At 37.5% G+C, this 23999-nt stretch overlaps 1 protein-coding gene and 1 long non-coding RNA gene across 2 annotated transcripts in view; both read left to right on the forward strand.

Moving 5' to 3' along the window:
• The first annotated feature begins 528 nt into the window (after nucleotides 1-528).
• Nucleotides 529-23999, forward strand: part of LOC118471325 (uncharacterized) — a 34292-nt gene continuing 10821 nt past the window's right edge. The window contains exon 1 of the long non-coding RNA XR_008601118.1: nucleotides 529-1313. This is a non-coding gene — a long non-coding RNA (uncharacterized LOC118471325). The remainder of the gene's footprint in view (nucleotides 1314-23999) is intronic.
• On the forward strand, nucleotides 15624-18428 carry LOC111578892 (forkhead box protein B1-like). Its single transcript, XM_023285872.3, has one exon. The coding sequence runs from the start codon at nucleotides 16733-16735 to the stop codon at nucleotides 17636-17638; it is 906 nt and encodes a 301-aa protein (XP_023141640.1). The 5' UTR covers nucleotides 15624-16732; the 3' UTR covers nucleotides 17639-18428.

Below are 23999 nucleotides of genomic sequence, written 5' to 3' on the forward strand. Positions count from 1 at the left end.
AGTCTTTAACCTTCTTTTAAAAATATTGATGTTCTCTGCAGTATTAGTAAAACAGTCAAACATCTAAAAAGCACAAATTATTATTATTCATGAAAATACAGATTTTTGATGCGAACATTTATAATTTTGGAATTTTTTTCATGTTTACAGGTAAATTAATACAATTATTATTTGTTAATTTACTGTTAATCTGTTTTTTAATATATCTGGAACATAACAGTTAAAAATGCAGATGTTTTAAAGTCTGTTTTTTGCTATTTTTAAATGTTTATTCACCATTTATCTGTCATTTGATAAATTATTAAAATACCAGCTGATAATAGTTAAAACAGCAGGTTTTACAGCGGCTCTGTCCAGATGTTTGGTGTGTCCAGATGTTTGTTGTGTCCAGATGTTTGTTGTGTCCAGATGTTTGTTGTGTCCAGATGTTTGGTGTGTCCAGATGTTTGGTGTGTCCAGATGTTTGTTGTGTCCAGATGTTTGTTGTGTCCAGATGTTTGTTGTGTCCAGATGCTTGTTGTGTCCAGATGTTTGTTGTGTCCAGATGCTTGTTGTGTCCAGATGCTTGTTGTGTCCAGATGTTTGTTGTGTCCAGATGTTTGTTGTGTCCAGATGTTTGTTGTGTCCAGATGTTTGTTGTGTCCAGATGTTTATCTGCTCTAACCGCTTGGTTTGTTCTGCAGCAGGTTTCTATTTAAATGGCATGAATGGTGTCTTCTGTGTAAAGATCGTTTCCTTTTGTCCTTCGCTGCTTTCCGTCTTTATTATTGTGTCACAGACGAGTAAATACGGCAGATTCATCGTCTCTAATGACTCCATTCTCGCTCTGATTAATGCTCTGCGGCCCGACGAGGCCGAGCAGCTGAAGCTCCGACCGGGAGTCTGAGGATCCCGAGGAGCGGCTGGTGAATCGGAAACATTAGGACTGTAATGCGCTATTACTGTGTGAGCTGCCGCCGATAATAGAGCGGCGCTGCAGAGGGCCCTCGACACGACTCGGACTAAAATTGACATCGTCTGGAGAGCAAAGCAATCAGCCGAGCCGGCGGCGTCCAGCGGAGACGCCTGAGCCGAGCCGCCACTGCAAATCTTGACCTTAAAGAAGGCCGTTGTTTCATTTCTCTTCCAGACGTCTTTAACTCCTGGAAGAGCTGCAGCCGGCTGGGATTTCCTGCAGGTGATCTGTGGGTTTAATTCGCTGATTGTCCAATCTGTTTCTCCGCTGCAGCAGCAAACAGCAACACGAGGACGTGTTGATCTATGAGCCGCCAAGCCTCGGTGTTTCAGACTAAAAGCTCCTGAGATCAGCAGAGGTAAATGTACCACAGATCACAAACACTCGTCAGCTTATCGGATTCAGCAGCTGCAGGAGAAACCGGCGGATCTCTGAGGAGAAAAACATTTTATTCTGCCGCAGTCGAGTCCCAAAGCAAAAATATACAGAAACAACTGAACAGGGAAAAACAACTACAGACTCAAAGAGGTGACAGGGAGACACAGGACGGATACAAAGAGACTAGAAAAGACAAAAAACAGCTGCGAAGAGACACAAAGCAGCAAAAAAGAGACAAAGACAGAAAAAGAGCTACAAAGGGACATAAAACAGCTTCAAAGAGACATAAAACTTCAACAAAAACAACACAGCTACAAAGACAAACAGAACAAGCAGACATTTAACTGCAAAAATATGCAAAACTGATGCAAAGACGACATAAAAACACACAGATACATAACAGCTATAAAAATGCTAAATGGCTACGAAAAATATAGCAAGGAGACACAAAAATGGCTACAAAGACACAAAGAAGCTAGAAAGAGATGCGTAAAGATATAGAGGTGCAACAGCTACAAAGAGACACAGAGACAAAAATAGCAACAAGGAGACATAAAAAGACACAGATACAGAATGATTACAAGAATGCAAAATAGCTACAAAAAGATGTAGCAAAGAGACACAAAACAACTACAAAGAGACGCAAAAAAGACACAAAGAGTTGTGAAACGACTACAAAGACACAAAACAGCAATACAAAGATCAGAAATAGCAACAGAGATACACAACAGCTACAAAGAGACAAACAGGAGCCAAAAATAGACAGACATGAAAGAGCTAGATAGCTAGAGATAGCTACTAAAGCGTGTAAACAAACTACAAACAAACAAGCTACAAAGAGACCAAAATAACAGAGACATGAAAAGACACAGATGATAAACAGCTGCAAAAAAATAAAAATGACTACAAAACAATGTAGCAAAGAGACAAAAACAGCTTCAAAAACTCACAAAACAGCTACAAGGAAGTGCAGATGATACTAGAAGACGTGAACAAAGCTACAAAGAGACACAAAACCACTGCAAAGAGACAAAAAGCAGTAAAAAAAAGAGACAGAAGAGCTACATGGACATGCATATAACTACAAAAAAGATGCAAACAAACTACAAAAAGATTTTTTAAAAAGCAACAAAGAGACATAAAAAGACAAAGATACAAAACTGCAAAATGACTACAAGATGTAGCAAAAAGATACAAAGCAGTGAAACGGATACATCGATACGAACCAGCTCCGACGAGATGCACAGTTAAAAAATGATGCAAAACAGCTAGAAAGAGACAAAGACGCTGTAGCAAAATGCAGAAAGTTACAAAAAGATGTCAGACAGCTGTAAAGAGATACAACATGGCTACAAAGAGACAAAAAGCAGCTACAAGGAGATGCATATAACAACACAAAGATGCAAAAGAGGTGCAAAGAGACACAAAAGGTGCAAAACATATGAATAGACACGAAACAGCTACAGCGAGATGCAGAATTCTACTCAAAGTTACAAAGAGACAAAAAACAACTGCAAAGAGATAAAAATAGTAAAAAAGAGACATTAAAAGACACAGATACAAAACAGCTACAAAAATGCTAAATGGCTACAAGATGTTGCAAAGAGACACAAAATATTGACAAAGAGAAAAAAAACAACTACAAAGAGATGCAAAAAAGACTCAAAGAATTATGAAGCAACTACAAAGACACAAAACAGCTACAACAGGATTCAGATGCTACTAAAAGATGCAAACAAAGCTACAAAGAGGCAAAAAACAACCGCAAAGACGCAAAACAGTTCCAACAAAATGCAGATAGCTACTAAAAGATGCCAACAGCTACAAAGAGATGAGGCAAAAGCGATACAAGGAGAAGATGTAGTAAAGAGACACAAAGATGCAAACCAGCTCCAAAGAAACGCTACAAAGAAACAAAGTGGCTACAGCGAGATGCAGAAAGCTATAAAAAGATGCCAAACAGCTTTAAAGAGATACAAGACGGATACAATGAGACGCAACAGAGAGACATGACACAGATACAAAGATGCAAACTCCAGCAAGATGCAGAAAGCTTCAAAAAGCTGCTGTAAAGACGTGCATTAAGCTACAAAGAGACAAAAATCAGAAACACTTGTTAAATTCTTTGATTTAAAAGCTGCATTAGAAACCCTTCTTCAGTCCCTCAATAAAAACCCACAGAAGCACCTGAACACGTTTAAATCTGAACTTCCATTAGACGAGCCGCCTTCATTAGAAGCAGTTTAACGTGATGCATGGAGGACGGGAGGTTTTTATTAGATAAAACAGCTTCATTTATATCCCACATAATGCTCTGTAATTATGGTCTTGTTTGGCTGTTTTGTAAAGGAGCCAATTAAACGTGTTCCTGAGCAGAAAGAGGGAAGCTGGTGTCAAAGAGCAGCGGTCGGTTTCATTATTATTCATTAAAGCAGATCTAAACTCACTGTTCGCCCTCAGCGTCTGTTTTCTGTTTGGTTCAGACGTGGACGAGTTCACCGAGTCTGGACCTGAAGACCTGAAGAGTTTATTAGTGACTGGTGACATCTGCGGCTTCAAAATAGTTGTAAAAACTATAGAGAAAATAACACAAAAAACACAAAAAATTACAAAGAGAAACAAAAAAATTCTTAAAAGGACACAAATTACAAAAACGTATAAAAGCTAAACAGAAAGATGCAACAAATAGCATCAAAGATGCAGAAAAAAGCTACAGAGATGCAGAACATAGACTGGTCTAAACTGGTTTTATTCTAGTCTAGGACTTGGTTTTATGATGTTTTAAACTTGGTTCTGGATCATGTTTCAGTCCGGATTCAGACCTCCTCCTTTCTTTCTTTCTTTCTTAATATTTTTCTAGTTTTTCTCTCTTCATTATTTTGTATCTTTTGAGTCCAACTGAATTCATCGAGTTTTAAACTTCAGCTTTGGTGTCAATTCGAATAAATGAAATAGAAGACGTCCACGAGTTTGTGGTCTCAGGAGACCTGGTTCTGTCCTTTATACTGGACCTGGACTTGGTCTAGACCTGGTTCTGTCCTTTATACCGGACCTGGACTGGTGTAGACCTGGTTTCATTTTTTATACTGGACCTGGACTGGGTCTAGACCTGGTTCTGTCTGCAGGTACTGGGTTTAGACCTGGTTCTGTCCTTTATACCGGACCCGGACTGGGTCTAGACCTGGTTCCATCCTTGATACTGGACTTGGACTGGATTTAGACCTGGTTCTGTCCTTTATTATGGACCTGGACTGGGTTTAGACCTGGTTCCGTCCTTTATTGTGGACCTGAACTGGGTTTAGACCTGGTTCCGTCCTTTATTGTGGACCTGGACTGGGTTTAGATCTGGTTCCGTCCTTTATTGGTTCCGTCCTTTATTGTGGACCTGGACTGGGTTTAGATCTGGTTCCATCCTTTATTGTGGACCTGGACTGGGTTTAGACCTGGTTCCACTCTTTATGCTGGACCTGGACTCGGTACAGACCTGGTTCTGTCCGTATACCACACTGTGTTTAGACCTGGTTCCAGTGGTTCCTGGCTAATTAAACAGGTCCTTTAAGTGAGTTCTGGTCCATAAATCTGGATAAAAGAACATTGCGTTGCTGTGCTGTTGCCATGCTGCTGTCGTGTCGTTGCCGTGCTGCTGTCGTGTTGTTGCCGTGCTGTTGTCGTGTCGTTGCCGTGCTGTTGCTGCCGTGCTGTTGCTGAAGCATTGTTGTTGCCGTGCTGTTGCCGTGCTGTTGCCGTGCTGTTGCCGTGCTGTTGCCGTGCTGCTGCCGTGCTGCTGCCGTGTCGTTGCCGTGCTGTTGCCGTGTCGTTGCTGTGCCGTTGCCGTGCTGTTGCTGCCGTGCTGCTGCCGTGCTGTTGCTGCCGTGCCGTTGCCGTGCCGTTGCCATGCCGTTGCGTCGCTCTACTGCGTCTCCATGTGAACAGCATTAGCATACAGCTCCCAGTCTGCTCTGAACGATGCTCTCATTTGCACTTCACTGAGTCGGCTAATTCTGGCGCCGCCGTAATTAAAGGAGCCACTTTAATCTTTAATGGAGTTTATGTTACATCAATCCTGACAGTAATGAGGACGAAACAAAAAGGCTGCTAATAATTACATTCAGGATCATAACTCCTCAGGAGGAATTACATGACTAATTATTAATTGAATATTCATGGCGGCGGCTAACGGCTCGCAGAGCAAACGGCTGTAATCTGAGGATCAGAACAGCTGGATTTCATTTTATATTTCATATTTATATTTAATTCATTATCAGGAGCTGCAGCAGGAAGAAATCAGTGAATATTTAAACTTTCTGGTGTCGAATTAAATCCTGATTCATGCCAGCACACTGTAAAAAATGTTTAGCAAGTTTAGACTCAGTTTAGAGCAGATAATTTATATAAAATATCTAAAAAAAATCACATATCAGGGATTCATCTACATGTTTACTGTAGAAACAAACAAAACTGTAAGTAACGTCCACGTTAAAATCTATATTTTTAAAAGTTGTGAAAATAAAATGAAACCGTTTTTCAACCAAAGCAGATTTTACAGATATTTGCTGTAACTCTAAATGAAAGTTAGATTTTATTTAATATTATTTATTTTATTAAACTGTAAGGTTTGAGAAATTATAATTTATCTTTAAACTTATTTTGCAGATTTTTCCAAGTTTATTGTAAAAAAATTTAATATTTAATTATTTTACAGTGTCAGTAAAATTACAGTTGTATTACATTAGAATCAACAAAATGCATAATTTTTCATCTCCCTTCTCTCATTTTGTCTTGTTTTTGTGCCATTTTGTGTTTGTTTTTGTATTTTTTGTAGTTATGTTCCTTGTTTATTTGTCAGTTTTAGTTTGCTTTAGACTGGTTCTAGTCTGGTTTTGACTGGCTTTAGTCTTTCTTAAACTGGTTTTAGTCTGGTTTAGACGGGTTTAGACTTTTATTAGTCTGGTTTAGATTGGTTTTAGGTCTGGCTCAGACTGGTTTTAGACTAGTGTAGGACTTATTCTTGGACTGGTTTAGAATTTGGTTTCATAATGTTTTAAATTTGGTTCTGGATCAAGTTTCAGTCTGGTTTCTGACCTTCTCTCTTTCCTCTTCATTATTTTGTGTCTTTTAAGTGAAACTGGATTTATCGGGTTGAAACGTCAGCCTTCAGTGACGTCTTGTATATAAAAGACGTCAGTTTGTGGTTTCAGGAGGCCTGGTTCCATCTTTATATTGGACCTGCACTCGGTTCAGACCTGGTTCCATCTTTATATTGGACCTGCACTCGGTTCAGACCTGGTTCCATCTTTATATTGGACCTGCACTCGGTTCAGACCTGGTTCCATCTTTATATTGGACCTGCACTCGGTTCAGACCTGGTTCCATCTTTATATTGGACCTGCACTCGGTTCAGACCTGGTTCCGTCTTTCTATTGGAGCTGGACTCGGTTCTGGCCTGGTTCCATCTTTATATTGGAGCTGGACTCGGTTCAGACCTGGTTCCGTCTTTATATTGGACCTGCACTCGGTTCAGACCTGGTTCCGTCTTTATATTGGAGCTGGACTCGGTTCATACCTGGTTCCGTCTTTATATTGGAGCTGGACTCGATTCAGACCTGGTTCCGTCTTTATATTGGACCTGCACTCGGTTCAGACCTGGTTCCATCTTTATATTGGACCTGGACTCGGTTCATACCTGGTTCCGTCTTTATATCGGAGCTGGACTCAGTTCAGACCTGGTTCCGTCTTTCTACTGGACCTGGACTTGGTTCAGACCTGGTTCCATCTTTATATTGGACCTGGACTCGGTTCAGACCTGGTTCCATCTTTATATTGTAGCTGGACTCAGTTCAGACCTGGTTCCGTCTTTCTACTGGACCTGGACTCTGGATAGACCTGGTTTCATCCTCAGAGTCTGGGTTTCATTGATTCTCTGCAGATTTCTAGTCTGGTCCATTTGGTCTTCTTAAGAAGCTCAGAGATGAAACTATTCTGACGGTTTATTGAAGTCATTTGTTGTGAATTTCGTCCTCGTGTTTTGAACTTCAGATGTTCTCCAGATGACCCAACCTCCATCCTGCCTCTGAATCTTCTAGAAACTCGTCTCTGTTGTTGACTTTGGTGGAACTGAGCATCTTGAAGTCCGGCGTCTCTGCAGCGTCTGATTTACCATCGAATTCGCCTGAAAAGAACCAATAGACACTAAATTTACCGCATTGATGAAGCAGAAATGTGTGTTGCAGATATTTGCAGGTTGAGAAGCTCTGCGGTCTAATCAGAGAGGACACTTTGAGCCATTTTTAAAAGTTAATTTCAGGCGTAATGAGCGCTGAGCTCCCACTAATTCAGCGACGCCTTGAACCCACGGCGAGGACGGAGATGTGCTCGTCCTCATTACAGACGGAGGAAACATCCTCATCGCTCCTGCATTTAATTGAGCTGCAGAAATGCAATATCAGGAGGACTTGGGGATGAATAAGGAGCGCTCCCATTGGTCCCACTGAGGAGCTGCTGATGTCCCATAAATCCCAGTCAGGAGGATTTTAATTGAGTTATACCACGCTGAATTAGCTCCTATCTAAATGGCACCCGGGTCCAAGCAAATGGAATAATTAGGCCCCGGACAAACTGTTGTGGAGTGTTATCCCGAGCGACGGCGATGTTCGCGTCTGCGATCGGCTGCATTTATGAAGCCGGTAATCACACGGGAAGCCGAGCGGGGAGCACTTCACCGAGAATAACAGCTGCCTCTGCAGAAAAACACCAGAGTTTATTTAATGATTCCATCCTCTCCCATCATGGCATCGTCCTTCAGACACGCTTCAGCCTCCACGTGTTTAAATTCACATGTTGGAACGTCGAAGCGTTTAGAGAAGAAAACATCACTGTCTCCAAACAGAAGCAAGAAAAACGGAATAAATCTCCTCACGTCTTTAGATTTATTCACAATAAGACACTAATAAAAACTCATGAGGTAAAAACGACGGTTGAGATTTGGAAAAAAATTAAAACAAAAATCAGATAAATGACAAAATAAGTTAATATTATGACAGAAAAGTGAAAAAAATATAAGATGAAGGTCAGGATTATTTTCAAAACTTAAAATTAATAGAAATAAACATAAAATTTGCACACAAAGTGAAAATTAGGAGATAAAAATGAACAAGATGACAAAAATTGTGTGAAAAAGTCAAACTGAGAAATTATTAGATTAAATGCATAAAAATAAGTTTTATAAGAATTATGAGACATAAATGTAGAACTGGGGGGCTAACAAGTGAAAACTATTAAATAAAAAGTCATAATTATGAGAAACACTTTAAGACAGAAAACATTCCTATTTTTATGTATCTTATGAGATAAAATAATATGAAAATAATTATGAATAAATGCTAATGAAACCGAGTAAAACTCATGAAGTAAACACTAAATTTAGCTCAAAACTCAGATTTATGAGGAAAAAACATGAGAAAAACTCAAATTAGTTTGAGTTCAAATTGTAAATTTAAAATGTTATTTATGTAAAACTGGAAAAGGGAATAAGATAAAGGGAAAAAATTGAAAAATTAAGGAATACACTTAAAAATTAAGAGGATAAGAATTAAATATTGTGTGAAAAAAGTCAAACTAATGAGAAATTCTTACATTAATTGGATAAAAGTAAGTTTTATAAGAATTATGAGATATAAATGTAAAGTTCAACATCATGAAACAGAGTAAAAATAATGAAATAAACATAAAATTCAACTTAAAATTCAGAATTATGAGGTAAAACATGAGAAACACTCAAATTGGTTTGAATTAAAAGTGTGAAATGAAAATATTAATTCTGACATCATGTTTTATTTTATTGTTCTGGTTGCAGCAGGATTCATTTCCAGGTCAACCTTTTCTTTTTCGTGGTTATAAATCAAATATTTGTTCAGTTTTAGCTCCATGTTTGGTCTCATCCAGTTTATCTCTTTAATTAGTTAAAAATAACCATTGGTTTTCACTGGAAACCAGAAAATATGAAACCATTACGTCATTAGTGTTTGTTTATTATTTTAAAATGATAAAAACCTCAAAATATCTGCAACTTAAAACCTTTCTGACAGCTTCCCTGTGCTGCAGCGCACCCTGCTGTGTGGAGGCCGTAAACAGTCACTCATTAACTCATATTAAAGTGAAACTAAAGCAGCCGTCAGGATCATCAGGAGTTCATCAGAAATATGAAACTGGAAGGTTAAAAGAGCCACTGTTTTTATGCAAAGAGCAAAAAATCTAAATAATACGAGTGACAGGTGAAGAAAAAGCTGCTTTGTGCTGTTTGACAAACTTTCAGGTGTTTTCATCATTTTTTATTTATACTTTCACGAAATAAACATATTTTCTTGAAATATTAAATCACATTTTGACTCTTTAAGGAATTTAATCTGGCCACTGCTCACTAACTGTCTATATCTAATCTAATATCTCAGCTGACATTTGGGACAAGTTTGGACGAAAAGAACGAGAAGCAGGAAATATGAAATGTGAAGAGTTTTTTCTTGTTGTTATTGAGCTTTAAAATCAGGCAGAAATGGATCCAAACGGCAGCTTAAAGACGAGATAAAAGATCAAATCCAATTAAGCAGCAGAATCAGGAGCAATAAAACGTCCATTAAAGCTGTTTTGGTTGTTTCCGTCGTCTATCGGCAGCCGGGCGGACTAATAATCTGTCAGCGAGCCTCTTAACGAGCGCCGGCGCCTCATTCACACGCTAATTAGCAGCTCTCCTGCTCGTTTACTAATCAGCTTCCGATTTGCTTAATCAGCGGTTTAATTGGAGCGATCGTCTCCTGAACGCCGGGAAGCACTTGAGTGTGAGAGTCGAGGGGAATCGAAACAGATCCGACCTCCGACCCTTAGACCGACGCTGCTACGCCGTCAAAGATCACCACGATGTTAGACTGATTTAGTTTAATGAAGAAAAGAAGTCACAATATTCACTTTCATAGTTCTTTTTCACATGAATCTCATTTATCTTCCTGGTTTAGTGAAGACCGTCTGTTTTCTGGGTTTTTATCGGCATGAAATAAAACTCTGGTTTTCTAACTGATTAAAATTTCACAATCAGATTTAATTCTCTTTAACCTCCGAGGAGCTGATGACAAAATATGTGGACATTTTTTTTCAAAAAGAGCATATTGTTCATAATAATAATAATAATAATAATAATAGCAATATAAATATAATAAAATATAATAAGTGTACTAATCAGATATTAGATATTATCTGATTACTATATTTATTGTTTGCTCCTTATCCCAAATAACTAGAAGAAATCTTAAATGCTGCCCAACCAAAGCTCAGGTCTTTGAGGTTCAGCATAGTGTCTCCACATTTCTTCAAATTTCACATTTTCTGCTGTATCTTAACTGTTGTTCTCTCAAAGAATAATGACAATTTAAAAAATGGCAAAACTTTCAACTAGACCTGAGAAATTCAAATGTTTCAACTCAAAAGTTGAGGTCATCAAATTTTCTTAGTTTTATAACTTCTGAGTGATTCCAGTCGGCTACAGCTGCTGACTCCTCTGATCCAGTTTAAATAGAACCATTAAATCCACTCATTAGACTCAAACACTACAGCAGGAAAGTCTGAGGAGCTCAGCAAAGATCTGAAAAAGTAAATCATTGACCTGAACTTAAAAGTTGCCTAAGTTGATGCAAAAAAATTGCCCAAAGTTGTCAAAATTGACTCAAAAACATCCTAAACTGACTGAAGAGATTTATACATGGACATGAATTCACTCAACAGTTGTTCAGAGTGACTTTAAACATGTCTAAAATTATTACAAACCTGCCCAAATTGTGTCAATAACTGTTAAAGTCGACTCAAAATTAGTCCAGATTTATACAAAATTACTCCAAGGTGACTGAAAACATTTTGATAATGATTCAGAAACTGCACAAATTGACTCAAAAATAGTTAAAGTTGACCCAGAATTTGTCGAAATTTATGCAAAACTATTTTCAAAGTGACTAAAAACATCTAGAATGACTCAAAAACTGTCCAGATTGATGCTAAAATTGTCCAGCTTGATGCTAAAATTGTCCAGATTGATGCTAAAACTGTCCAGATTGATGCTAAAATTGTCTAGATTGACTCAATAATAGTCCAAGGTGACTGGAAATATGTCTAAAATGATTCCAGTCAGAAAGTGACTTGGAGCCGTTTGAAAGCAGCTTCAGATCCAGAATCATGTGTTTGTCAGAATAAAGTTTGATTTTGCTCCTGGTTTAGACCTTTTTAAGACTGGTTTCAGATGGTCTTGGACGGCTCTTTTTTAACCCCAAGAACACCAAACCTACCATCAAGCATGGTGGTGGCAGTATCATGCTCTGGGGCTTTCTAGAAGAGCTTCTGGACTGGTTTCAGACTGGATGTTGGACTGGTTCTGGACTTTCTTGGGACTGGTTCATGTTTGGTTCCAGTCTTGGTTCTCCTGGTTTTGGATGTGATTTAAAGTTGGTTTAGGATTTATTTGACTCTGGATCTGGTCCTGGATGAGGACTGGTTTCAGATGGTCTTGGACTTGTTTTTTAGGAGTAGTTTAGGTCTTGTTTTGGTGCCAAGATTATGCTGGTTCTTGACTTTCTAGGACTGGTTTCGGGCTGTATTCTGACTGGTTCTCACTGGTTTAGGTTTGATTTCAGTCCTGGTTATAGACCTTTTTAGGACTGGTTTCAGACGGTCTTGGTCTTTTTTGACACCAAAAACACCAAACCTACCATTAAGCATGGAGGTGGCAGTATCATGCTCTGTGGAACTGGAGCTTTACACAAAGTAAATGGAATAATGAAGAAGGAGGATCACCTCCATGATCTTCAGGAGAACCTAAAACCATCAGCAGAAGGTTGATCTTGGACACAGCTGGAAGTTTGAACCAGAGAATGAGCCCAAACCCACATCAGACGTGATAAAGAAATGGTTCCATCATCATGGACACTGGAGACACACTCAGAAAAATGTGGATTTTTTTTTACATCAGCGTTCAAAGGTTTATTTGACAACTCAGACTCAGTTTCAAGTTAGAATCAGATTCAGGTCTTCATGATGCGTTACGTTAATTAGTGTCCTCACAAAGATACCATTACCAGTGTGTGTGTTTCTCTCTCAGAGCATCTGATGTGTCGATGGATGATGAGGATGGTGGACCACCTTCATCATTTCCATCATCTTCATCACTTTAAAATCACACACACACCAACACACTCCAACACACACATACACGTCTTTCTCATCATATGGGGACCTTCATTAGCATAATCAATAATCAGGACCTGAACCTAAACCTGGTTCTAACCTGAACTCTCAAACAGAACCAAAGCCAGAACCAGAACCAGAGTCCCCCCAACATCTGAAGCTCCCGGTGGGTGGCTGTGGAGCAGGTGGTGAAGTGGGTTGCCCACTAATCACAGCCAACGGTTCGATCCCCTTCATGTTTGTTAATATGAGAATGAGGAAGTCGTTGTAAAGAGCTTTGAGTCACACTGAGGTAGAAATGAGATTTACACTGAATCTCAGAGACGCATCAATAAATGAATACGCAGAATTTTAGTGCTAAATCAACACCTTTAATAACAAATAAAATCACTAAAACTAATGTATTCACTCACATGTTCACTGTAAAAACATAAAAATGTATGAAATCAAATAAAAAACAGGCCAAAATTACGAAATAATGTCCACATCAAATCATTACTTATTCACTTAATAGTGTTACTTTATTTTCAAACAATAGAGAAGGGCTGTGTTGTGGACATTTACCTTTTTGAACAGTTTAGGTGTTTTTAAATTGTTAAGACATCAATTAATACATTTATTCAGAGATTTTGCTCATAATTATCTGTAATTTAACAAAACATGTAAAATCTGTAAAACTACACTTAAGATATTTGCTCAATATACAGAATTTTTCTTTCAAATGACAGCAAATATCTGTAAAATAAGATTGCTGATTTAAATACAGTAAAAATGTAGTTTAAAAAGTCACAAATTACAGTTATATGGAGGATTAATGTGCACATTATTTCTATTTTTTGTCATTTTATTAGTACCAAAAAAGAGAAAAATCTGTAACAATAGCAGCATCTTTGTAGAAAATTATAGTAAAACATTCATAATTTACAGCAACATCATTCAGTGATTGTTTAGTTTCTACTCTTTTATTGTTTATGAATTTAAAGCATGAAAAATGCTAATTCAGGCATTAATATTGGAGATTTAGTGGAGGGTTGAGGAGCAGATGGAGCTCAGGTTCGTCTAAATGTTCTCAGCTTTAAAGAAAACAGTGAAAGATGATGATGATGAGGAAGGTTCAGGAGTTCTTTGTTCAACCCGTGGAGACGTCTTTGCTCTCTGCCGTGTTTTTGCTGCTGGTTAATTAATTAATTAATCAATTAAGGATCCGGAACTGACAGCTGATTGAATATTTATGATCAATATCGTTATCGTTGCACTGATCGGTGATTAAATTAAATCAGTGTGTTGAGATTCATTCAATTCAGTTCAACTTTATTTATGTGTGGAAACAGTGATCAATACGGTAATTAATAAATCATTATGTTAATTAATAAATGAATCTGCTAATTAATCAATCAATACATTTACTAATAAATCAATAACGGTCTGATCTGCTGCTCTCCTCTGTTACCAGATTTATTATTTAGATTCCAGTAAATGTTTTAATGAACATGTTTGAAGGTTAAAATTAAACGTAATTTACGTGGATGACATCATTAGGATTCCAGCTCTCTGACTGGCTGCTCAGAAAACCAATCAGAGAGCTTCGACAGTCCGTTTCTAATTGGCTCCCAGTAAATATTTACACATTATGTGTTTAAAAAGCAAACTTTTGTTTGTTTGTTTACTCATTGAGAACAAAAACTAATTCATGTCTTTAATAATTCATAACAATAATTAACATGTTAAATTTATTATTAAACTGAATTAATTAATTAATGTGATGATTTTGACTCAATAAGTGATTAAATTCTGTGTAAAATTCATCAGATTCTAAGTTAATTTTATAGAATCATATTAAATTATTGTAATTATAGTATTTTATAGATTATAAATAAAACAAACAAGTGATATTTTTCACAACAGCGGCATAAAATCAGGATTTCTCAGATTTAAAATAATAAGAATTAAACATGACAAATAAAATGAAAGAAAATGAATGTTTATGTTTATTAAACAATCTAATCTCAGCTCAAATAAGATTCAAACTAAAACTGAAAATAAGAAGAAACAAAACCATTTAAAATAAAGAATCTGAATAAAACTTTATTTTCTTCATGACTGTTTTAATATTTTATTCTTTATTGACAGATTCTGACATTAAAACAGAAACATTCATAAATAAACTCTAAAATGAAACTAAAGCAGGAACTCAGAGAAAATCATCCATAAATAAACCAGGAGCAGCTGATTATTATGGGATGGATGAGTGCGGAGCTGCAGGTCGGAGGTCGGACGTGTGGAAGTGACTCTTCCTGGGGCTGTTATCTGCCCCCCGCCGCCCTGATGCCCCTCTGGGGGTATTAAAGCTGCAGCTCCTCCTTAATCTTCCCTCAGCTGCATTTAGCTCCGAGAAACACGGAGGAAAGAAAAAAACAGCAGAAACATCAGAAAAAACAGCTCTACTGATGACTGATTATTGATTATGGATTTTATAAATGCTGTCAGATAATTAACTCCTGATTAATTAATGATCAATAATTAATATTATCCCTCAAATGTGAGAAAATGATTATTAGTGTTAAATTCAGAATATTCTGATTATAAATCTAAATAAAGCTGCAGCATCTCGTTAATTTAATTGTTTCTACAGAACAATTAAACATAAATATAATAATTATAATAATTAGAATTAATAGAGAAGATCTGATAATTATATTTCATTATTTTTTCATCTGAATAGAAAAACGGTGAACAGAAGCTCCTGATAAATTCATCTTCTCTCCTTAATTCTAATAAAATCTGCAGATTTGTTTTAATTAAGATTTAAAATAATCAGAAGAAAATAGAATTAAGATTCAGACATTTAGAACGACTCAATTAAAATGTTCCTCGTCGTTTCTACAGAAAAGATTTTAAATCAAAGGTGAGTTTAGGGCAAATAAAGAAACTAAATCCTTCTATTAAAATTTAAAAACATAGAACAATTAAAGGTTTAATGAAGATCTGAGTAGAAATGAGAAAAACTGAAGAAACATTCAAATTAAAAGATCATTTCAGCGAAAAATACATTTTAAAAAAAGCATAAAAACGTAGCGGCTGCACAGTGATGTAGTGGTTAGCACTTTCGCCTTGCAGCTAGAAGGTCCCTGGTTCACGTCCCGGCTTTCCCGGGATCTTTCTGCATGGAGTTTGCATGTTCTCCCTGTGCATGCGTGGGTTTTCTCCGGGTACTCCGGCTTCCTCCCACAGTCCAAAAATATGCTGAGGTTAATTGATCATTCTAAATTGCCCGTAGGTGTGAATGTGAGAGTGATTGTTTGTCTCTGTATGTAGCCCTGTGACAGACTGGTGACCTGTCTAGGGTGTCCCCTGCCTTCACCTGAGTCAGCTGGGATAGACTCCACCCCCCCCATGACCCTAGTGAGGATTAAGCAGTGTATAGATAATGGATGGATGGATGGATAAAAACGTAGCGATTTATGGAAGAAAAATGTTCAAAGTTCAGTTTGTAAATTGAGAGAAACCCGCTGCTGGTTCCGGTTCACATTCACTGCGGAGGAAAAACACGAATTAAAAACAAAATGAAAAAATACTGAAACCAGAAAAAAAAAACCCAGCAGCTCAGCGGAGCGATTTGTTCTGAAATTAGTGACACACGCACACACACACACACGCACACACGCACACACACACACACACACACACACACACACCCCCTCCGTGCCTTGAGACCCTCAGACCTCCAGAGCGGCTCTTCTGCTCCCCGGCTGGAGGCTCCTCTGCTCGGCTCCTCTCCCGGTGCATTAACGGGACTCTTGCCGTGTTTCGGTGTAAATAAATGAACCGGAGCCCCCCCCCCCGCCCCTCCCTCCGGTCATGTGACGGTGAACCAGTTTAATGAGGCTCCGGTGTCTCCGCCGTCCAGACCCGGTCATGGAGGCGGCGGCCGCGTAGCGCAGCGGGCAGGAGGACGACGGACACCGCGCTGCAGCTGCCGGAGACCCGCTGAGACCCGCAGCTGCTGCCGGAACTTTCCCGAGCGCGGAGCTAGAAGTGTGCGGGACGATGCGGGACAGACAGAGTTGGAGTCTGTGCGTAAAGACGCAGTAGAGTTGGAGTTTGGATAAAGTTTCTCCACAGAGACGGGACCGACTCAGACCGAACTGAACCTGGTCCGCTCCGGTCCGGTTCTCCAGAACAATGCCTCGTCCCGGCAGGAACACGTACAGCGACCAGAAGCCTCCGTACTCGTACATCTCCCTGACGGCCATGGCCATCCAGAGCTGCCCGGAGAAGATGCTGCCGCTCAGCGAGATCTACAAGTTCATCATGGACCGGTTCCCGTACTACCGGGAGAACACGCAGCGCTGGCAGAACTCTCTGCGCCACAACCTGTCCTTCAACGACTGCTTCATCAAGATCCCCCGCAGACCGGACCAGCCCGGGAAGGGCAGCTTCTGGGCGCTGCACCCGAACTGCGGCGACATGTTCGAGAACGGAAGTTTTCTGCGGCGCAGGAAGCGCTTCAAGGTGGGCAGCCTGCAGCCGCCCGACCCGCTGGGCCCCAGCAAGCCGCAGGACGCCGCGCACTTCCTGCAGCAGCAGCAGGCCAAGCTGCGGCTCAGCGCGCTGCACGCCGCCGCGCACCTGCCGCCGCTGCCGGCCGGATACAACCTGAGCTCCGCGCCGCCGCCGTCCGGCTTCAAGCATCCGTTCGCCATCGAGAACATCATCGCCCGGGAGTACAAGGTCCCCGGCGGCCTGGCGGCCTTCAGCCCCGCCGGGTACCCGCTGCACAGCCAGCTGCCGCCCGCCTGGCCGCACATGTACGGCTCCGGGATGATGGACCCGGCGGCGCCCATCGGCGACTACTCGGCCTACGGGATGCCGTTAAAGTCCATGTGCCACGGACAGACGCTGCCCGCCATCCCGGTGCCCATCAAACCGACGCCCGGCTCGGTGCCCGGGCTGCCGGGGCTCCCCGCCCACATCCCGGCCTTCCTGGCGAACTCTCCCCAGTCCCTGAGCCCCACGTCCCCGCAGACCGGACAGAGCAGCCCGGCGGCGCCCGGAGAGACGCTGCAGTCCGCGGTGACGGTTCACTGACCGGAGCCGGTTCATCCGTTAATTTACCGAAAATACAAAACATCTGGCTGTGACCTCTGACCTCCAGCAGAATAAAACCACTTCTATTCACTTTTACTCCAGTTTATTTCAGTTTAATTCCAGTTTTACTCCAAATGTTTTCAGTTTATTTCAGATTTTATTCATTTTTATTTCAGATTTCTTCCCGTTTTATTCAGCTTTATTTCATTTCATTCCAGTTTTCTTCTGTTTTTATTCCAGATTTATTTTATTTTATTTTTAAAAATTTTTATCAGGATTTTTTCCAGTTTTATTAATTTTATTTGATTTTCTTCCAGTTTTCTTATATTTAAATTAGTTTTTCTTCCAGTTTTCTTTGGTTTTCTCCTCGTTTTTCTTCCACTTTGTCCTCTTTCCTCCCTCTTTTCTTCACGGCTCGCTGGATCTTGTTCTGAGTCTTTCTGGAGCTTTTGTTTGCTTCTTTTCTTTGGACTGAATGAAGTCAGATTAATGACTCTAACTCTTTAACTCTTCAGTCTTTCTGCTGCTTCTTTTCTTTTCCTGAGGAGGATGAAGATGATGAAGGTGTTTTAAAGCAGCTGAACCTTTTCTATCAGAGGAACTTTAGCTGTAATTATGGGATGTTGGATCTGAAGCACTTTGTTTTGTGTTGAGCTGCTGTGTTTGTGCTGCTGCTGCTGCATGCTGAACTCTGATATTCGCTGTTGGCATTTTCTCTTTATTTTGGGGGTTTGAAGCTTAAAGCATGAATCTGTGTTCTTCATCGGATCATTAAAGGATTCCTGCAGTTCTGAGAGCAAATCTGATTTCTATCTAAATTAAATTCTCTAAAAAAAGAGACCTGAAATGCTTTAATTCTCTCCTCAACTCTCTGATTTTCTGCTGATTTATGTCATCTTTCAGCTCAAACTTAAATTATTTTAATTTACTGTCAGATGAGATAAAAATCTTCTGAACATTTGCTTGAACAACAACTAAAGAATGGTTTTAATTTAATTAATGTGTTTGATCCATTTTCTTAATTAAATGAACCAATAATTCAGTTTAATTATGTTCTGTGCGCTTTAAGAGGAGCAGATTTATTTCTCTGATGGGATTAAACGCCACATAAATGTTTTATTTCTGCTTTAATTTCACCTTCTGCTCATAAAAATCTTGTAGTTTTAGATTTTAAACCTTCAGTTTTTCTTTTATTCTAACAAAAACATAAAACCTCATTTTACTTTGACTTTTTTAAAGCAGAATTTAATATTTTTTGGGCCTCAGATCAGAGACTAAAGCTTCATTTTAATGAATTTTCTGATTCTGTGTTTTGTTTTGGAGGAAAATTATTGATCAACTAAAATAAATTCATATTTTTCATTATTACTTCTTTGGCTGCTGCTTTTCTCTGTTTTTATATCAAATCAATCATTTAAAACTGTTTCTTTTAACATAGTCGGACAAAAAAAGACAGAAAACCAACATTTAGACAACAAAATAGCAGAAAAATTTACGATAATTAAAAAAAATGAATGAATCTCATATTTAGACGTTAAAACTGTAAAACTCATGAAATTAAATGACATAAAAACTGATCTTTATCTCGTATCAGTGACGAGTTCTCAGTTTTTAATCCGATAAATATTCATTTATTTAACTTTAATTATCAAACTGTGACATTTAGTTTAATATTTTCTTCTTTTTCTTCACTAAAATGTTCAGTTTCTATTTAAATTATTAAAATCTGATTTATTAAGCAACAAAACCAACATAAAAGCATAATTTTACTTCTGTGTGTTTATTCCTCAAACCAAAAGAAACTGAATTATTAAATCATCATTTTAATACAATAAGCTATAATAATCACAACTTGTTGACTTGACATTAAAATAAATGTAATTATTAATAGTTTTGATGCTGTTTAACTTGTTGAAATCAGACGTTTCAGTTCAGTTTTTATGTTTAATTTGACTCAAATCAAAGAGACTCAATCTGAGTTTAGAAGTTTTTTATTTAATCTTCTTTTAGGCTCAACTAATAATAATTCTAATAATAATAAAGTCTTTTATTGCTTCATGTATGAATTTTTGTTCAGATAAATGTGATTTTCTCAAAGAGACGTCTGCTTTTAACATCACAGTTTTTAGTCAGTGATGCAAAAACAGAGAAAAGCCGCAAATTAAGAAACTGAAAAAGACAAATATTGAATTTCTTGTTAGTTTTTTTTTTTATCATAAATCTTTATTCTGATTCAAATGAAGATAAATTCACCCAAAATCCTTTAACAGGCAGAAAGAAATAGAAAACTAGACACTGATGTGATTAAATATCCGTCACTGATCGGTCGATTCTGTATCAATAAAATATGAAATAATTCTCAGATATTAATATCACAGACGGATCGTCTTAATGCTGGATTTAATTATTTTACTGCAGAGTTTTTCTCCGTTTTAATGTGAATCTGCTGCTGCTTTACGTTTATTTAATCTATAAACTGACAGGAAAACGTCTGATATGATTCTAATAAACAAGTGGAGCAAATTCCTGATCAATAATCAATGATTGACTAAACATCAGATTCTCTGAAGGCAACCTTCAGGAAACATTTATTAGTTTTATTGTTGCCGGATGAATCTGAGGATTAATGTCAGAATCTTTACCGTCTGACGTTAATAACTGATTCTGATTGATTATGGATCAGAGCATTTGTTCTCATCAACCGATCGGTAAAATATAATCAAATTATTATTATTTAAACATTTACTTTAAGATAAATAATTAAGTTTAAGTCTAAATGTTTACTTAGTTTAGAATCTTTTTTTGTTTTTTTGCTAGCAATTAGCTCATAATTCAATGCGTTTAGCTAACTTTGATTACTGTTAGCTACATTTCTATCTTTTAGCTAGCTATTATTTACTTTTAGAAAACAGTTCAGTATCATTCATTGCTTTTAGCTAACAATTAGCTGGCTAACAATTCAATACCTTTACCTAACTACTTATTTTTAGTTAGCCCATCATTTCAGCTCAGAATTATAACTTTTAGCTAGCTGCTATTTACTTTTAGTTGAATAATAATTTTAGCTAAAAATGTTTACTTTTAGAAAACAGTTAAGAATAATTTATTGCTTTTAGGTAACCATTAGTTGGCTAACAATTAGCAAACAATTCAATTCATTTAGCTAACCTTGATTACTTTCAGCTAGCCTTTTATTTTAGCTCACATTTATAATTTTAGCTAGCTGTAATTTACTCTTAGCTAAATAATTAATTTTAACTAAAATGTTTACTTTTAGAAAAGTCTTTAGAATCATTTATTGCTTTTAGCTAACGATTAGCTAACAATTCAATGCATTTACCTACTTATTAATTTAGTTAGAAATTTATTTTACCTCACATTTATAACTTAGCTAGCTATTATTTACTTTCAGCTAAATATTCATTAATTTCAAATAAAAATGTTTACTTTTAGAAAACAGTTTAGAATGGTTTATTGCTTTTAGCTAACAATAAGGTCATGATTCAATAAGTTTAGCTAACTACAATTACTTTTAGTTTTAGCTAGCCTTTTGTTTAAGCTCACATTTATAACTGTTAGCTAGCTGCTATTTACTTTTAGCTAAATATGCTTTAATTTTAAATGAAAATATTTACTTTTAGAAAAAGGTTTACAATCATTTATTGTTTTTAGCTAAGGATTAGCTGACTGACAAATATGTAATGATTTAAAACATTTACCTAACTATTACTTTTAGCTAGATATTTATTTTACTTCACAATTCTAACTTTTAACTAGCTATTTATTACTTTAAGCTAAATATGTATTACTTTTAACTAAAAATGTTTACTTGTAGAAAACAGTTAAGAATTATTTATTGCTGTTAGCTAACCATTAGCTGGTTAACAATTAGCTAACGATTCAATTTGTTTAGCTAAATACAAAACTTAAATACAATCAATAAACTAACATGAGGTTGGAATAGACCAGGAAAAAGCAGTGCTGGCAATGATACTTAGGTAATAAATAAAATCATATAATGAACTGAAAAAAAATTGTCCAAAATTACTAAAATTGGATCCAAAATGATCAAAGCCTTTTCTAAAATGACTCGAGTAAAGAGAAGTCCAGTTTTTTCTCAATCAAATTTGTCCACAATGGCCCAATTCTTGTCTAAAATGGAAAAAAGTCTCTAAAATGACTCCAAATTTATCCAAAATGGCCCAAAACCTGTCCAAACTGACTCGGTTCTTGCCTTAAATTGCTCAAAATTTATCTAAAATGACAAAAACATTTCTAAATTGCCAAAAAAAGTGAAAAATTACTAAAAATGTATCCAAAGCGTTCAAAAAGTTCTTTAAAATGACTCAATTGAAGAGAAGTCTTCAAGAAAATATACATATTGGAAAAATATTTGACATTTCCCTGAGAATAGGGTTAGCAAACAATAAATAAAACATGGAATAAAAATGCTACCATTGATGTGGAAGCTGAACCAATCAATACCTACTATTGATCAAGAGAAGGTTTATTTTCCAGACATTTTGAAGCCCAACGTCCTCCAGTGCTGGAATGCTCCAGATATTGGGCAGATTTTCCAGCGTATGTAAACTTGTTGTATGTTTTGTGTGTCTCTGGTTGCTGTTTGAACAGTAGCCGTCTGTCCGGTGGTGAATTAGCAGCAGGCAGCATCTGGGCGGCCGTCAGGGATTATCCAGTTAACACTTCCCTGGTGCCAAACACAATTGTGCTCCGTCAATGCGTTTAGGTCTTTGGTTGCGTTGCCGAGAGACGGCGAGTGGTTTGGTAAAAATGTGGGTCTGTGGCGCCCCCCACCTCCACCTCCTGACCACACACAAGTTCAACATACCAGGTTTAGACAGGAAGACTGAAAACAAATAACACACACAACCGCTTTCAGCCGTTTACTGGGTTCAAGTGGTGCCAGAAGAGTACAAGAAATGAGATTAAACCAAGAAAGTTTACTGGAAGATTCATTTCCATAAATCCTCCACAGGCTGGAACCTCAAACCAGTAATCAGAGCAGAACTTGTCACATTTTAGAGGAAATAATCTGAACATTTAAACTACAGCAGCAAAACAGACTGAATGATCTCCAGAAATAAATAGAAATGTGAAAAGATTCAATTAAAACTAATCAAACAGGTTCATTTAACAATAAAATAAAAACAGCAGAAAGATCATTTGGAAACATGAAAGCAGTAAAATTCATATATTAATATGACAGAAAAAATAACATTATTTAACATTCCATCTATAAAATAACACACAAAACATCCACATTTTTACAAATAATAAAATGGATTTTACACTTTTGACTGTAAAATTACATAATTTTACAATATTCAAACACACGAGTTATTTTAAAGAAAACTCAGATAGTCAGAACCCAATATTTTAAAAAACAAAGTTTTTAATTGTTATTTTAAAGTTATTAGCTGCATGTTTAAATAGAACAGAGAATAAAGACTGGGAGAATTTACCCAACAAGGTTGAAGATGCTGGCTGAACTGCTGGATTAACCTACTGCTAATGCTAATGGTAAAACTGAGAGGTAAATAACAGTAACATGCACAAGCAATATCTGACTTTTTGTAGCGACTTTGCCAATAAATAATCACACATAGTTGAGTTTGTCATAAATAAAAAGTTCCATCTTTGGTTTCCACCATTTCTTCAGAGTTTCGTAAAGCTGAATTTAGCGTCTTGCTTTGACAAAACATAAAATTTATGTGTAATACATGATTTTGTTGGAACATATTTCACTGAAAGACCAACAGTCCTTCAATTTCAGTTTTCAGAGTTCTTCCTGTAACTCCCAGGCGTCTGAACATGAACGGACTTTTAACGTCAAGGATTTCAGTTTCAGTCGAACGAACCCAAAGACTCAAAGTGTGGTAATTAGAGTTGAATCTCTGCAGGAAGTTGACGTGGGCTGTTGACTCTGCTGTAATTAATCACCTGCTGCCGTTAGTGTTGCTTAATTAGAAGCTCCGGTTGGAGGTGTGACGACCAAAACGCTAATTAACAAACTGAGATCAGGCTGAGGAGGAGAACAACAAGAATAACATGGTGATGATGATGATGATGACACCGTGCAGAGCGACAAACAACACATGGCTTATTTACTTTGATGAATGAATTCATCGGATGACAAAACGCTGTGAAAGAAGGTTTTAGTCGTCAATAAGACACGAAGGACGAGACAACTTCCATTAATTCATCTGAGAGGTTCAATCGATTTGGTGATAAAATGACAGAAAAAAGAGGAAAACGCCCCAAAATACTGATGGAAAACAAGCGATAACAGAATCAATGTTTTTGTTCTTCTCTGATCAACAAACTGAAACCAGAAAACCTT

Source organism: Amphiprion ocellaris, chromosome 1 (assembly GCF_022539595.1).
Source record: "Amphiprion ocellaris isolate individual 3 ecotype Okinawa chromosome 1, ASM2253959v1, whole genome shotgun sequence".
Taxonomy (NCBI): Eukaryota; Metazoa; Chordata; class Actinopteri; family Pomacentridae; genus Amphiprion; species Amphiprion ocellaris.

Excerpts from the sequence above, each read along its gene's own strand:
- LOC111578892 (XM_023285872.3), top strand. The coding sequence starts at position 16,733 with ATGCCTCGTCCCGGCAGGAACACGTACAGCGACCAGAAGCCTCCGTAC.